Raw genomic sequence first — 17,223 nt, 5'->3', positions numbered from 1 at the left:
ACAAAAATAAAGAATAGCAATATTAATTTCAGAGGAATTAGAACTCAGGGCAAAAAATTTACACAGAAAAAAGTAAAACATACAATTTACAGTAATAACAAAAAAATTATGGACACTTTATCCATCAAATCATAGCACATCAAAATACCTACAGCAAAAACTATAAGCAACAAAAGGAAAATAAGTTGGAAACTGTATGAGCAGGAAAGATGCCATTTAAAATAGTAACAAAAAAACATGATATAGCTAGGAACAAATTTAACAAATGTCAAGACCCACATGAGAAATAACTTCAAACATTTCATAAACACACAAAGGTATGAAACAAATGGGATGGCACCTGAGACAGGAAGACTGACATAATGATGCCAATTCTCCTTAGGTCTACTTGTAAATTTGATCCTCTAATAAAACACCAAACAAGAAATAAGCAAGTTTACTCTAAAGGATATATGGAAAAATTAGTAAGCAATAAATGCCCAGGAAAGCTCTGAAAAAGAGCAGCAATGGAAAATGCACCAAATATTCTAATTTTCTTCGCCTCTGCCCTACTCTGTAACACTCTAGCCTACTTTAGAGCCTAAGAGGCCAACCTCTACAAACTGTATTACCTGGCTCCTTGTCCTCTGGGTCTGACTGAATTTGATTAGTTGGAAGTGCTGGCTGGTGATTAGAGGGTAAAGGAGAAAGAGGTCAAGGTATTTCTTTCCCTAGTCCCCTCTCTATGGAGTCACAGTTGGCAGTGTCTCTGTTCCTCTGTCTAAGGATACTTCTATTAGTCAGCCTCTCTTCCAGGATTAGACTTCTCACAGAGATCTGGTAACAGCTTCTCTCCTTGCCCTTTCTGGTCTAGGGGTAGTAACGGTTTCTGTTGTTGACAATCTGTATTACTCTGAATCTCAGTATCTATTTGGAGAGAGTTGACATTTTTATCATATTGAGATGTCCAAATCATGAACTTTGTACATTCCTGCACATATTAGACCTTTTATTTTTCTCAATAATGTTTTACAGTTCTCCATATAGAGGTAACACATATCTCTCATTATACTTACTCTTAAAATTTTTAGTCATATTGTAAATTATATTAAGTCCATTTCCTAGTTTTTTTGCTAGTATAAAAACTACAATTGAATTTTACACACTGACATTGTATCTACCAAGTGTGCTAAACCCACTTATTGATTTAAACATTTCAATAAATTACTGTGAGTTTTCTATGTAAGTTAATTGTATTATAGGCAAATAATTAGGTCTTTTTCATTTCCAGTTCTTATGTCTTTTAATTTTTATTCTTGCCTTACTACACAGTTGATATTTCTGACTATGTGCTAGACATTAGTTTGCAAAACTGTAGACATAATTTGAGGACAGAACTGTCTTATTATCCTCCAGAGATAATTTACACTTGCTTCTGCTCAGTGCCTGGGAACACCAGCAATCCAGATGCATTGATCCAATTTCAGGATTCTGGCTTTGATGATATTCCCAACCAAAATTATGACTTCACTGTCTTGACTTTTATTTTTTCAATTCTTTGTAAGAGAGTCACAACTAATTTCTAAGAAAAATTCCCAATTCAATTGACAATAGCCCAACTTCTCAATGGAAGGCGGGCTGTTCATTCAGCTCACCCTCTATGTAATTAGAGAATCATTACCTATCCAGGAAAAGTTTTAGTTAGGCAACTTAATTGGTTAGAGCTTTTTATGCAAATTCTAGGCATATATTCAGGTGTTCTGTATATATTACAGACATGTACATTATTATATATATACTTGTTCTGTATATATTACAGACATGTACATTATTATATATATACTTATTTATTTATAATCTAACATAGGTTAAATATTCAATAAATATGCAAAAGATTATGAATTCCAAAGAAATAAACTCATAGAGAAACAAAGCTAAGCCAACTCCATATTTAACAATAAGGAAAAGTGTATCCAAATAAGGAAGTGCCTAGACCACTTTCCCACAATTATAGCTTTGTGTGTCTTTTGTACAATATACAGATGCTGGTATATCATAACTATCATCCCCCCAAGAAAGAAAAAATATGAAGGAAAGGAGACGTAGTACATCCAATTGGTAACTCTTATTCAGAAAACTCAGAAGAAACACTGCAGACATCTCAACTACTGCCCTATAATGAGGGTTTTAGTCAAAGTCCTCAGCTCCAGACTTCCAACTGTGTGCTATTTCCTCCTCCTCTATGAGTCCTTATAATCGAACCCTTAAAATTACACATGGTCCATTGTGGAAGAAAACGTCCATCTGTGGATGTTATTGCCTTATATATTGTAGCTTATGGCTCCTGAAATATATTAAATTTAAGTACACAAATGCAGGGGCAAAATTTAGTAGAAAACATAATTATTCAAATGTCATGCACTGTTCAGCGCCATCATACTCTAAAATGGAAAGGTCATCGTTAGAACATTTTATGCAGTTTTAGGTGCTATATTTTAAGAAGAATATTGACAACATAGATATTGACAATATGGAATGCATTCAGAAAGGCAACATAAAACAGTATAACATCTGTGAAATATATACATGAAAAATTATGAGAAATGGGTTGTTAATAAATTCATGAAAAAATAAACTTCTTGATAAAGTTATCTTCTATTATTTGAAGGTCTGTGCTACACAATAGAGATTAGATTGTCTCTGAGATTTTCTAGATAAAGAACCAAGGCAAGTGGGTGGATATTGTAAAAAGGCAAAATTCAGCTCAATATATGAAACAATTTCAAATTTAAACACATAAAATGAAAAAACCCGTCTTGAAAAGTACTGAGAAACTTATAGACTAAAAGCATCAAGCAAACATTAAAAGCTATATTATCTTATTGGGAAGAATATAGGAATAAGTGATAATTTTAAGATTCCTTCCAAATCTAAGATTCTATTACTATTTAGAATTACTATTCTGACTTCATCAAATTATTGGCTTAAAAAATATTACACCACGAGTGGATAAAGCAACCAGTCTATCATCTATAAAGTTTATACTTTCCTCATTCCTGTCAGAAGAAAGTTTTTAAAATGTGACACAATGAATTTTGTTTGGGTAAGAGATTAATATACATACATTAACTGTTACCCAAGCAAACAGTCCTGCCCTAATATGCATATAGTTCTGGCAATACGTTAAATATATACAAAAATATTATATGCTATACTAATATTTATATAATTATATAATATACTTGTATATAACAGTTATAACTATATATAACAATATTACACGCATATAGTGGTAGCATCAGAGGATGAAATTGTTCTTATAGAGGTATGTGATAAACACTGATTGTATAATTTATTTTAATTAGTTTAAGTAAAAAAATTCAGGCACATACCTACATGTATGTGTATATGTGTATGTGTAAGTGTACATACATGTGTATGTATACTTATATTTTATGATTTATTCTAACACTAATTGCTGATAAAGGTAATTATAAAGTTAATTAATAGGTAGCTTAAAATCTTTCAAAACAGTTAAAAACAGAAGTTTTTCAAGTAATCTCATTTTATAAGTAGCATTACAAAATTAACTATTTTGATATAGAGAGAGTATTTGACAAATTAAAACTATTTAGAATATAATAAAAAGTCAAAATTGGGTTTCTCATTTATTGTTTATTATAACAATAATTAATATTATTTAACACATGGCTAGGGTTTTTAGAAGGAAGCAACGAATGAATGCACTATCCTTGTTAAAAACTGAAACAAGGTTACTCTTTGAGAACGCTCTCCCCAATCCTGTGAAACTCCTGACTCTACCAGTTAACGATTCCTAGTTTGGTGTATATAATTTCAGATAGTTTCAATACACAAACAGATGTACCTACAAAAAACATATTGTTGTCATTTTGGCATATTAATGATAAACATAAATGGTGCTATTCTGAATAACTAATGACATTTCTTTTTTTTTTTTTTTTTAAAGATTTTATTTTTTTCCTTTTTCTCCCCAAAGCCCCCCGGTACATAGTTGTGTATTCTTCGTTGTGGGTTCTTCTAGTTGTGGCATGTGGGACGCTGCCTCAGCGTGGTCTGATGAGCAGTGCCATGTCCGCGCCCAGGATTCGAAGTAACGAAACACTGGGCCGCCTGCAGCAGAGCGCGAACTTAACCACTCAGCCACGGGGCCAGCCCCAAGAATAACTAACGACATTTCTATAATGTTAAATTAAAAATTGAATATACTTGCCTGACCAGGGTAATATCCATATCCTTCTGCATAAGTTCAGTTTCTTTATTATTCAACTGTAATGATAGAGCATTATATTTACTCTGTGATACTTCAATTTCTTTCCTTGCTTCGATTAGACTGTCTTCAAAGGCCTAAAATTAGAGCACTTATATCACAATCAAATATAATAAATAGCAAATAAATAAAAATAGAAAGTCTGCTATATTTAACCAACCTGTCTAAAAAATGACAGTGAAAAATTAGTAGATTTTTATATTTTATTTGTTTGTTTTCACTCAATTAAAAAAATTTTAGTACACACAATACCTTTTATACTAGCCACAGGTTATTTTTTTCAGAAACTGAAAAGCATCATGGGTTCCTCAAGTGAAAGCTAAGAATTTGAAGCAAATAAACTTGAAAATCTATATAGAAATTTACTTATTAAAATTACAATGAAGAAACCATTGTATAACAAAAAAATTGTCAATTACATGAACAAAAAATTTACTTAAAAATTAGTCAGGACAAATAGCAGATATTTCATTATTTCCTCTATTTTAAATGCACACACACAGATAAACTCAGAGAAAAAAGGACAGTACCAAAAGATATCGAAATAATTTTACAATGTTTGATATTCAGATCATGCTGAGTTTCCTTGGTTGTGGTGAAATTTCACCTACACTTCCTCAAAATTGGCTTTTTCCTTCTGATAATTCTCTAAATCTTTTTTCATTTTGAAACAACTTAAAAATTGATGTTATATTTTTTCAAAAGCATATTTTCTAAAAAATAAATTAGAAAATTAATTGTTAGTATTTTCATAAAGTATTAAATAAATATTATAACTAAAAATAGAGTATACCCACACAAACACTATATGTTCATTATTTCTAAAAGTGAGCACCATGCTTAGATCAAGCTCTAGAAATCTACTCTAGCCACGCTCCCATACTTCATATAGTCACCCTGTAATAAACAGTGATCTTTTAAAGATAAAAATATTGGCTTTCAGGCAAGATAGTACTGTGAATGCTTCCTAAATTCCCATTTATTACAAGAAGATCAATGATAGATATACACATAGGTAGGTAGGTGGGTGGATGGAATATAAGAAGAAGGAAGGAGGGAAGGAAGGGAGGGAGGAAGGAAGGAGGGAAGGGAGGAAAACTTAAGTGTTGGCAGGGATGTGGAGAAGTTGGAATGCTTGCGCAATGTTGGTGGGACTGTAAAATGGTGTAACCCCTATGGAAAACAGTATGGGGGTTCCTTAAAACATTAAAAATAGAACTACCATATAATCCAGCAATCCCACTTCTGGGTACATATTCAAATGAATGAAAAGTGGGGTCTTGAAGAGATATTTACACAACCATGTGTATAGCAGTACTATTCACAATGGCCAAGAGGTGGAAGCAACCCAAACATCAAATGAATAGATAAACAAAATGTGGTATATACATACAATGGAACACAACACAGCCTTAAAAAGAAAGGAAATCTGTCACATCTACAATATGGAGGAACCTTGAAGACACTATGCTAAATGAATAAACCAGTCACAAAAGAACAATTACCATATGATTCCACTTATGGTAGGAATAAATAGTCAAATTCATAGATACATGAAGTAGAATGGTGGTTATCAAGAGCTAGGGTGAAGGAGCAATGAGGAGTTGTTATTAATAAGCTTAGAGTTGCAGTTCTGCAAGTCGAAAAAGTCCTGGAGATCTCTTTCACAGCATTGTAAATATACTTAACATTTATGTAAGTATACTTAACAAGTGTACTGAACTGTACACTTAAAAATGGTTAAGATTGAAAATTTTATGTTACGTGTATTTTACCACATTAAAAAAAAAATACTAAACCCACAAAGAGACCCAGATTCAATTAGATCAAACTGTGGAGCAATTTGTGTCCCAGGACATTGTCAAAAACAATTACAGGAGGCTGGCCCAGTAGCATAGTGGTTGGGTTTGCACACTCCGCTTCAGCAGCCTAGGGTTCGCAGGTTTGGATCCCAGGTGCAGACCTACACATCATTCATTAAGCCATGCTGTGGCAGTGTCCCACACACAAAAAAATAAAGGAAGATTGGCACAGGTGTTAGCTCATGGCAAACCTTCCTCAAGCAAAAGGAGGGCAATTGGCAACAGATGTTAGCTCAGAGTCAATCTTCCTCACCAAAAAAAAAGAAAAATTAAAAAACCAGCCAGCAATTTTTGGAGGCCAACAGCTGAGTGTGATACCAATAGTGACAGACATATTAATATATCAAGAGAAGAGACAGTGAAGGAGACCCAGCTAAAATCACACTAGTCTCAGAGTGAATGTGCACATGTCCAAGTCTGTGCTCTCTGAAAAGCAAAATCAGAGGCCATACATTGCAGGGCAAACAGACTTTATTCAAACAGTCTAGCCAAACCACTAAACAAACAAATGAGCAAACATCAAGAAGCCCTGGGGATGGGGCCAGAAGGAATCAGTATCCAAAACTGCTACAATATATAATTGTAAATGTCTACTTTTCAACAAAAAATTACAACAATCAAAGAGAAAGGAAAGTGTCATCACACAGAAGAAAGAAAGCAGACAATAGAAACTGCCCATGAGAGGGTCCTGATGTCAGACTTCACAAAGACTTCAAAATAGCCATTATAAATATATTCAACCAAATAAAAAAACAATGCTTTAAAAAGTACCATATGTTAAAAAAAAAAGGTAAAACGACAAGGTTTCATTCAATAGAAAATACCAATAAGGTGATACAAATTATTCTAAAACATCCAAATGTAAATTCTGGTGCTAAAAAAGCATAATAATTAAAATTTTTTAAAAAACCTCAATAGAGGAGCTCACATTTAATAAGAAGTGACAGAAATAAGAGCAAAAAACTTGAAGAGAAATCAAGAAAAAAAATGACAAAAAAATTAATAGCCCAAGAGAAATATGGGTCATCATTAAAGGCACTAACAAGCATAATGGGACTACCAAAAAGGGGAAGCAAGAGAATAATGAACAGAAAAAGTATTTGAAAAAATGACTGAAAACTATCCAACAATGGTGAAAAACATTAATCTACACATCCAAGAAGCTCAACAAACTCCAAGTAGTATACACACAGAGATCCACTAATAGAAATATCATAGTAAAAATGCTGAAAGCCAAAGATAAGGATAAATTCTTAGAAATCACAAGAGAAAAACAACTCATCATTTTCAAGAGATCTCAATAAGATTAACAACTGAATTTTCTTCAAAAATAATGGAGGCTAGAGACAGTGAAATAACATTCAAAGTGCTCAAAGAAAAAGCTGCCAAGGTAGAATCCTATATCTAATAAAGCTATCATTTAAAAATGAAGGCTATGAGCGACATGAGCAAAATGGGAGAGTATGCAGCTCCAAGCATTCTTGCTCTGGCAGAAACGTCAAAAAACAAGCAGAAACTGCCAAAACCAATGTTAGAAAAACTCTGGAAAGCATTCAAAGGTTTATAGCAACCAAGTAAATGATGAACCAAGAAAAAAAAATAACTTGAAAATGATATGAAAGATTTGTAGAGCTTTTACTTTCCCTTTCCCTTTCCCATCCCATCCCCACCATGCTGGTCACTTTAAAGCCAGAGAATCTTAAAGCAGTGGAATTTTTACAGTGGCAGTAGCCCATGTTCTCAGTAAGCAATCCTGGTCCCTGGTTCAGGAGGGAGTAGAACAGACTTTACTAGCAGATTATTGTGAATGTCTGTTCTAACTTGTCTGAGGGATACCTGAAGGAATGATGGAAGATGATTATCTTATTAGTCACCTCTGGCTGACCTCCGGGCTCAGTACAAGTTTGGATAAGTACTGAAAGAGTGTCTAGCACACAGCCAAGCTACAAAGACTTGGAAAGGGATCTGTTTCTTGTCTGTGGAGGGGTGTGTGTGTGTATATATATGTATATACACACACACACACATATGTTTTATATATATATATACACATACATACACACATATACACACACACACACACATACATATATATATACACATACATTGCTTTTTTGTTTTTTGTTTGTTTGTTTTAGTTCCTGACATTCAAAGAAACCTGTGCAACAACAGGAGGTAAACAAAAGCTGAAGGATGGAGACTTCAATGACTGTGCACAACAAGAAACACGGTCTTTGCAAAAACAGACTCGAAGACTATCTAAACAAACAGACTACTGCACTCTTCAACAATTAAAAAAAAAGCAGCAAAACCTCAGGAAAGGGTAGAATCTGATTTCCAGAGTTACTAGCTTACAACACAAACGCCCAACTTTCAACAACAAAATCATAAGGCATACAAAGAAACAGGAAAGTATGGCCTATTCAAAGGAACACATAAATTAACAGAAACCATCCCTGAGGAACCTCATACATCAGCTTTAGAAGGCAAAAACTTTAACACAACTGTCTTAAATATACTCAAGTAGGTGAGGAAAACCATGAAAAAAGAACTAAATGAAATCAGAAAACAATGTATAAACCAAAAGAATATCAATAAAGAGACAAATTGTAAAAAGGAATCAAACAAGTTCTGGAGCTAAAAAGTACAATAACAAAAATTAATAATTCACCAGAGGGTTCAACAACTGATGTGAGCAGGCAAAAGAAAGAATCAGCAAACTAGAAGATACAACAATGAAGAAAAGTCAACAGAACCTATGGGAACAGTGGGATACCATTAAGCAGACCAACGTACATATTAGGAGAGTCCCAGAAGGAGAAGAGACAAAAAAAGGGTAAAAATAACAGTTGAAGAAATAATGACCAAACATCCCAATTTTGATGAAAGACATGCACCTACAGATCCAAAGACTTCAACAAACTCGAAGTAAGATCAACAGAAAGAGGTTCACAATGACATATATTATAATCAAACTTTTGAAATTCAGCCAAAAACAGAGAACCTTGAAAGCAACAAGGAGTGACTTATCACATACAAGGGATCCTTAGAGAGATTACTGACTGATTTCTCGTCAGAAAGATGGAGGCCAAGGCAGTGAAAGTAAAGGTTAAAGTGCTGAAAGAAAAGAACTGTCAACATTGAATTCTATACCCAGCAAAACAATCCTTCAAAATTTAGAGAGTAATTAAGACATTCACAGATAAACAAAAGCTGAAGGAGGTCATTACCAGATCAATCCTACAAGAAACACTAATCCGAGTCCTTCAGATTGAAATGAAAGGATGCAAGGCAGTAACTCAAAGCTGTATAAAGAAATAAAGACTCCAGTGAAGGTAAATACGTGGGTATATATAAAAGCCAGTATTACTGTATATTTGTTTTGTAACTCTACTTTTTATTTCATAAATGATTTCAAAGACAAACACATAAAAATTTCTACATTTATGTTACAGGGCACACAATTTACAAGGTTGTAATTTATCCTATTAAAGATAAGTTGGTATCAATTCAAATTATATTGTTATAAGCTTAGGATGACAAATGTAATCCCCATGGTAACTACAAAGAAAATATCAATAGAATATACACAAAAAAATGAGAAGGGAATCAAAATGTGACACTACAAAAAATCAACTAAACATAAAGGAAGACAGTAATAAAGGAAATGAGGAACAAAAAAATCTATCAGACATACAGTGAACAAATAATAAAATGGCAGAAGTTATTCCTTCCTTAAGAGTAATTACTTTAAAGGTACATGTATTAAACTCTCCAATCAAAAAGGCAAAGAAGGACAGAATGTACAAAGAAAATATCACACAACTATACGTTGTTTAGAAGAGACTCACTCTTTAGATCCAAAGACACAAAAAGATTGAAAATGAAAGAATAGGAAAAGATATTACATGAAATAATAACCAAAAGAGAGCTGGGATGGCTATAATACTAGACAAAATAGACTTTAGGTCAAAAACTGTTCAAGAAACAAAAGAGGGCATTAAAGAGTCAATTCATCAAGAAGATGTAACAGGTATAAACATACATTCACCAAACAATAGAGCCCTAAAATATATAAAGTAAATACTTACAGAATTGAAAGGAAAAAGAGACAGTTCCACAATAATAGCTGGAGAATTCAACACTTTAAAAATGAGTTGAATATTTAGAGAGAAGTCAATAAGGATACAGAGTGCCTGAACAACACTATAAACCAACAGATATACATGGAACACTCTATGCAAAAACAGCAAAATACAAATTTTTCTCAAGTACACATGGAACACTCCCCTTATCTGACCACATGTTAGGCCTTAATACAACTCTCAATAAACTTAAAAACATTAAAATCATACAAAGTATCTTCTCCAACCACAGTGAAATGGAGCTAGAACTCAATAACAGAAGGAAAACTAAAAAAAAATTAGAATATGTTGAAATTAAACAATACATTCTTAAACAACCCAGAGATCAAGGAAGAATTCACAAGAGAATTAGAAAATATTCAGAGATGAAGGAAAACACAAAGACAATATACCAAAACCTACAGGATGCAGCAAAGGGAGTGCCCAGAGGAAAATTTATAGCTGCAAATGCTACCTTAAAAAAGAACACATAGGGGCCAGCCCCGTGGCCGAGTGGTTGAGTTTGTGTGCTCTGCTTCGGCGGCCCAGGGTTTCACTGGTTCGGGTCCTAGGTGCGGACATGGCACTGCTTGTCAGGTCACGCTGAGGCGGTGTTCCCACATGCCACAGCTGGAAGGATCCACAACTAAAATATAGAACTATGTACTGGAGGGATGGGGGATTTGGGGAGAAAAAGCCAAAAAAAAAAAAAGATTGGCAACAGTTGTTAGCTCAGGTGCCAATCTTTGAAGAAAAAACACACATAACGCAAATCAATAATCTAATTTTATACCATGAAGAAACTGACAAAGAACAGCAAAGTAAATCCAAAGAGCGAAAAAAGAAAGAAAGAATAAAGATTAGTGGGGAAATTTTTTAAAAGGGGAAGAGCAAAACAAAAAGGAGAATCAGTTAAACCAAAAGTTGACTCTTCGAAAAGAGTAACAAAATTAATGAATCTTTAGCTAGATAGACAAAGGAAAAAAGTCAAGATGTAAATAACTAAAATCAGAAATGAAAGTAAGGACACTACTACTAACCATACAGAAATAAAATGGATTACTACAGAATACTATAAACAATTGCACACCAACAAATTACATAACCTAGATGAAATGAACAAATTCCTAGAAACAGACAAATTACCTAAACTGACTCAAGAAAAAACAGAAAATCATAACAGACCTATAATAAGTGAAGAAGTTTAATCAGTTCTCAAAAGCTCCCAACATAAAAAATTCCAGTATCAAACGGCTTAATTGTCGAATTCTACCGAACATTTTAAAAGAATTAATACCAATCCTTCTCAAACTCTTCCAAAAAACATAAAAGGAGGGAACTCTTCCTAACTTATCACATAAGGCCAGCATTATCCTAACACCAAAGCTAGATAAAGATAAAAATATCCCAGCAATGTAAGGTTGGTTTAATATCCAAAAATCAGGTCATGTAATCCATATCAACAGAATGAAAGACAAAAACCACATGATCATTTCAATAGATGCAGAAAAAGCATTTGCCAAAATCCAATACATCCTCATGATAAAAAAAAAAAAAACACTCAACAAACTAGGAATAGAAGGTAACTTCCTCAATCTGATAAAGCACATCAACAAAAAACTCATAGATAACTTCACACTTAACAGTCAAAGAGTGAATCCTTTCCCCCTGAGATCAGGAACAAGACATAGATGTCCACTCATTCTTTTTCTATTCAACTTTGTACTACAGGTTCTAGCCAGGAAAATAGGCACTAAAATAAGAAAAACGGCATCCAGACTGGAAAGGAAAAAGTAAAGCTATGTCTACTTGCAGATGACATGATCTTACAAATAGAAAATCCTAAGGAATCAACCTGTTCAGCAAGGTCACAGGATACAAGATCAACACACAAAAATTAATTGTGCATCTTTGCATTAGGAATGAACCATCCAAAAAGGAAATTAAAAAAACAATTCCACTTAGAATAGCATTAAAAAGATAATTACATATTTTAGGAATATATTTACCAAAAAAAAGTACAAAGTTATATTCTGAAAACTACGAAACACTGTTGAAATAAATTAAAGGAGACCTAAATAAATGGAACATCCCATGTTGATGCATTAGAGGGTATAATGTTGCTAAGATGGTAATGTTCCTCAAATTGATCTTCTGATTCAATGCAACCTCTATCAAAATATGTTCAGCTTGCTTTTTTTTGCAAGAAATGGAAAATTTCTTGCTGATTTTAAAATTCACATGGAATTCATATGGAAATATAAGAGACCCAGAATAACCAATCTTGAAAAAGAAAAATAACTTTTAAGGGCACACACATCCCAATTGCAAAACTTACTACAAATCTACAATAATCAAGACAGTGTTGCATAGGCATAAGGATAAATGTATAGATCAAAGGAACAGAATTGAGGTCCTGAAATAAACCCCTATATTTATAGTCAACTGATATTCAACAAAGATGCCAAGACAAATTCAGGGGGGGAAAGAATAGACTTTTTCAACAAATGGTGCTGGGACAACTGAATAACACCTGCAAAATAATGAAGTTGGATTCCTATCAAACACCATATTCAAAAATTAACTCAAAATGGTTCAAAGAACTAAATGTAAGATATAAAACTGTAAAACTCTCTGAAGAAAACATAAGTGTCCATTTTCATGATCTTGGATTAGGCAGTGGTTTCTCAGATATGACACCAAAAGCATGGGCAACAAAAGAAAAAGTAGACAAATATCATCAAAACTTAAAACTTTTGTGCTTCAAATAATACCATTAAGGAAACAAACACTCAGAGAACTGAAGAAAATAGTTTGAAATTATATAGCAGAAAAGAGATTTGTATCCACAATATATGCAAAAGAAATGAATACATATTTATGTCTTCAACAATATACAAATGATCAATAACACATGAAAAAATGCTCAACATCATTAGCCATCAGGGAATCTTAAATCAAAATCACAATGAGATACCACTTCACATCCGTAAGGATGGCTATAGCCAAAAAGACAGGCAATAACAAGTGTTGACAAGGACAAAGAGAAATCAGAACACTCATACACAGCTGCTGGAAACATAAAATGGTGCAGCTGCTTTTGAAAACAGTCTGACAGTTCCTCAAAAGCTTAAAAACGGAATTACCATATGACCCAGTGATCTCACTCCTTGGTATGTACCTAAGAGAAACGAAAATACATGTATGTATACACAAAATCTTGCACACAAGTGTTCATAGCAGTATTATTCATAACACAAATATCCATTTACTGGTGATAAATTAATAAAATGTAAGATACCTACATAATGGAATATTGTTGAACAATAAAAAGGAATGAAGTACAGACACATGCTACAACATGAACAAACCCTGAAAACACCCTTTTAAGTGGAAGAAGTCAGTCACAAAAAACCATACACTGTGATTTCACATATACGAAATGTTTAGAATAGAGAGTTATAGAGAAAGAAAGTAGATCGGCGGTTATCTAGGGCTGCAGAGTGAAGGGTAAAGGAAGAGTGACTGCTAAAGGTTGCAGGATTTCTTTGGGGGGTGATAAAAATGTTCTAAAAGTAATTGCAGTAATAGTTGCACAACTCTGCATAAACTAAAAACTACTGAACTGCACATTTTAAATGGACTAAGTGTACGGTATGTTAATCATATGCCAATTAATATTCTAGAAGGTGAAAAGTTTTCTTATTGACAGACAATGTAATTACGTAACTTAGAAAAATCTAGAAATATACAAATTATTTATCATAACACACTTTTTTAAAGTAATATTTGTGACTAGGAATAAATCTAACAAAGGTGGACAATGCCATTTTAAGAAAGTTACAAAACCTTATTCCACATTCATGAATGGCAGGATCACAATTCTCCCAAAATTAATTCTAAATTAAGTGTGGTTCCAATCTGCTTTCTAACAGAATTTTTCAGTATAACCAATAAAATGATTCAAATATTATAAAATAGTGAAGAGGCAAATATAGTGCTCATGACTTACAAAAAGATGAATAAAGAGGTAGACTTCCCTACCAAATAATGAGTTAAATTATAAAACTACAATATCTAAAACCATGAAAATAATGGGGAGTCCAGAAACAAATTCATACACACTGAAACTTGGAGATGTGAGAGAGATAGTATCACAAATTAATAAACTATTGACTAAACGGTGTGGAACACTATATCCAAAAATGAATTCTAAATGGATTAAAGACTTTGGGGTAGGTAAAATTATAGCATCTAAGACTCCTAAAGGAAAAACATTAGAGAGGAAAATAATAACATCGACTCTATCAAAATTTACAAACTTTTGAAAGTCCCATTCACCTTATTCAAGATTTATAGAACGGAAAGCATTTGTAATATATATAACAAAATATTAATATCCAGAAGAAATAAAGAATGCCTACAAATTAATAAGAAAAGACAAGCACCCCAAGATAAAAAAATCACAGAACTAAAAATCCCAGTAAATCACAAAATGGATGATTTGAATGGCAAATAAGGAAATCAAAATTATCATCAATCATATAGCCATGAATTAACACAAGAAAGTACCACCACTTAACCCTTATCACATTACCAAACTGCTTAAAGGTTGTAGGGAAGCAGAAGCTAATATAAAAATTAAGATAACAAATGCACCAGAATTCAATTCTCTCAATGGCCCAGTCATTCCCTGATTATGCACTAATAGATTTAATGCATTTCCTTAAATATCTGCAATAAATTGATTCAGACACTCAGAAAGACACATCCTTTCCCCTCTAACTTAAATAATCATGCACACACATATGCACATACATACACACACATATCCATATTCACTATATTTTAATAGCTATATTTATATATACATGTGTGTACTTATGTTATATATTCTTTTATGTGCATATACACAAAGGGATTATTATATTTACTAGCACTAACACTTGTTTCTGGCTTTTTCAACAAAATCTATGGTAAAAGAGAAACCTGAAATTAGATGAGAAAAAAAATGAACAAAAACTTTCTTTAGACAAAGAGAAAGCCACAAACAAGTATTATTTTGAAAACTACTGGTCAAAAAGAATATAAAAATATTATAAAGATTATATATTTTATTTCTATAAAAATAGAACTTTAGTATGAATAAGGCCCTTGTAAGCCAAAGAAAAGCACCATCTTCAAAATACATATGAGTATTTCTTGACTGCTTTGTGCTTTTTTTTACATTTTATTTTTTAAAGGACCTAGAAAATAGTCTTAAAACTATATTGCAATGAATTTTAGCTATATTTATAAATTTAAACCCTAACTGAAACGTTCTAAATATGTTTTTTCAAAACATGTTTTATTTCAAAATGCAATAGCCTTTATTTTTTAATGATTACATTTTAGATAACTATTTGAAGTCAGTTTCCTGCTTTGCAACATCAATTTTTAAAAAGCTGTGGGTCTTAAGTGAAGGAATATAAATTAATGCTAGTCCCCACTGGTGGATTTGAATATATAACTTGTTATTTAAAGAAAACAACATAATAAACTTCCTATAAGAAGTTAGATCCAAAATAACAGCGTAGATTCCATTCTCACCCCATACCTTTATTTTTGCATCAACGCTATATTTTTCTTTCCTCCAATGTGCTTCCTCCTTCCTCAGTTTCTCCAGGTCATTTAGCAGGTCAGCGCAGCGGGTACTTAATTTCTCATTTTCCTCCTCCAGATCTTTTATAACCATTCTGTTTTGCTCTTCCTTATTCTGTACACACTCCTTAGTGTCCTGTAGAACAGTACCACAAGGGCCGATAAACAAAACAAAAAAAAAGGTGAGAACTAATCAGCAAATACAAACTGTGCAGTTTTACCCTCACAGCAGCTTCTTCTATATTTGATGGCCAAGGTCACCTGTATACTTTTATTGGCCTCTTTTCATGCAGGTGGATGGGTCATATTTTTCCACTGGATGACAGCTTTGATGAGTACACATTTGCAAAGAGCCCATTAATTGATCAAGCTGCCTTTGATGCTGTCCCCAGCTATTTTTGAGACCCACACAGACATATCCTCCCAGACCTGGGTTTTATCAATTAATAATGCCAGTCCCATCAGAATCTAATTACAAGAAGCCACATATTCACACTCCTACTTTCTTAGCTCCATTTCCATCATTAACTATTTATCTGAAAGTTATAAAGCTTGGAGTCTTAGCTTTAAAGCATCTTTCTCAGAGTTTTTGCATGTGAGAAAACTGTATGGTACAGCAGGGCCTAAGGCAATTTTTTCTCCAAGCTTGTCACTTTCTGTGCCACAAAGGCTGACAAAGCTTTAAGTAGAACTTCAAAGCAATAGTATTGTAAAACTATGTATAAGTCAACACACCTTAATTTCTTGACTTTTATCTTTATATTTCTTCTGCAAGTCACTGAATTCTTTCCTTAAGAAAGCATTTTCTTCATCTACTGTAATCTTCCGTTTTACAAGGTCATTTATTTCTTGTTTTAATTCTGATTCTCTCTATGGAAAAAAATAAACATTATTGGTGAGCTGGTATTTCTAAGAAAAAATTATTTTACTTAAAAAGTTTTAGATTTTGATTGATAATGTTAGGATTGATCAGCTTTCATAATAATGTCTATTATCACAATTCTCATTTCCAGTGACATGTCCATAGATTGTCAAGTGAACTGTGTAAGTATGGTATCTATTTATTAGTTTATGATAAAGAACACATAAAAACTGGATACCAAATATTAAGCCACATTCAGAAAACAAACTTTTGGGATTTCGTGTGTAACAGGAGAAAAACAAAATTTTACAAAAACATTCTAATTAAAGAAAATGCATATGTAGGTAAAATAAGAATGACCTTCTTATTTGAGTATCATTTGGAAGAAAAGACTTTTTAGAGAAACAATTATGGTTTTGTGAAGGCATAAATAATTTTAAAGAATGA

The 17,223-nt window shown here is 32.8% G+C and overlaps 1 protein-coding gene across 3 annotated transcripts in view; it reads right to left on the bottom strand.

Annotated features, from left to right (window-relative positions):
- CNTLN (centlein) overlaps positions 1 to 17,223 on the bottom strand; it is a 314,336-nt gene that overhangs the window by 224,605 nt on the left and 72,508 nt on the right. For all 3 annotated transcript variants that reach the window (XM_046664977.1, XM_046664979.1, XM_046664980.1), the window contains exons 4-6: positions 16,650 to 16,784; positions 15,871 to 16,050; positions 4,232 to 4,365 (exon numbers count right to left, since the gene is read on the bottom strand). In XM_046664977.1, the coding sequence (XP_046520933.1) occupies positions 4,232 to 4,365; positions 15,871 to 16,050; positions 16,650 to 16,784 (449 nt within the window). The remainder of the gene's footprint in view (positions 1 to 4,231; positions 4,366 to 15,870; positions 16,051 to 16,649; positions 16,785 to 17,223) is intronic.

Source organism: Equus quagga, chromosome 6 (genome assembly GCF_021613505.1).
Source record: "Equus quagga isolate Etosha38 chromosome 6, UCLA_HA_Equagga_1.0, whole genome shotgun sequence".
Lineage (NCBI taxonomy): Eukaryota > Metazoa > Chordata > Mammalia > Perissodactyla > Equidae > Equus > Equus quagga.
Note: the sequence above shows the minus strand (reverse complement) of the source record. Positions and strands in the feature narration are given on the sequence as shown.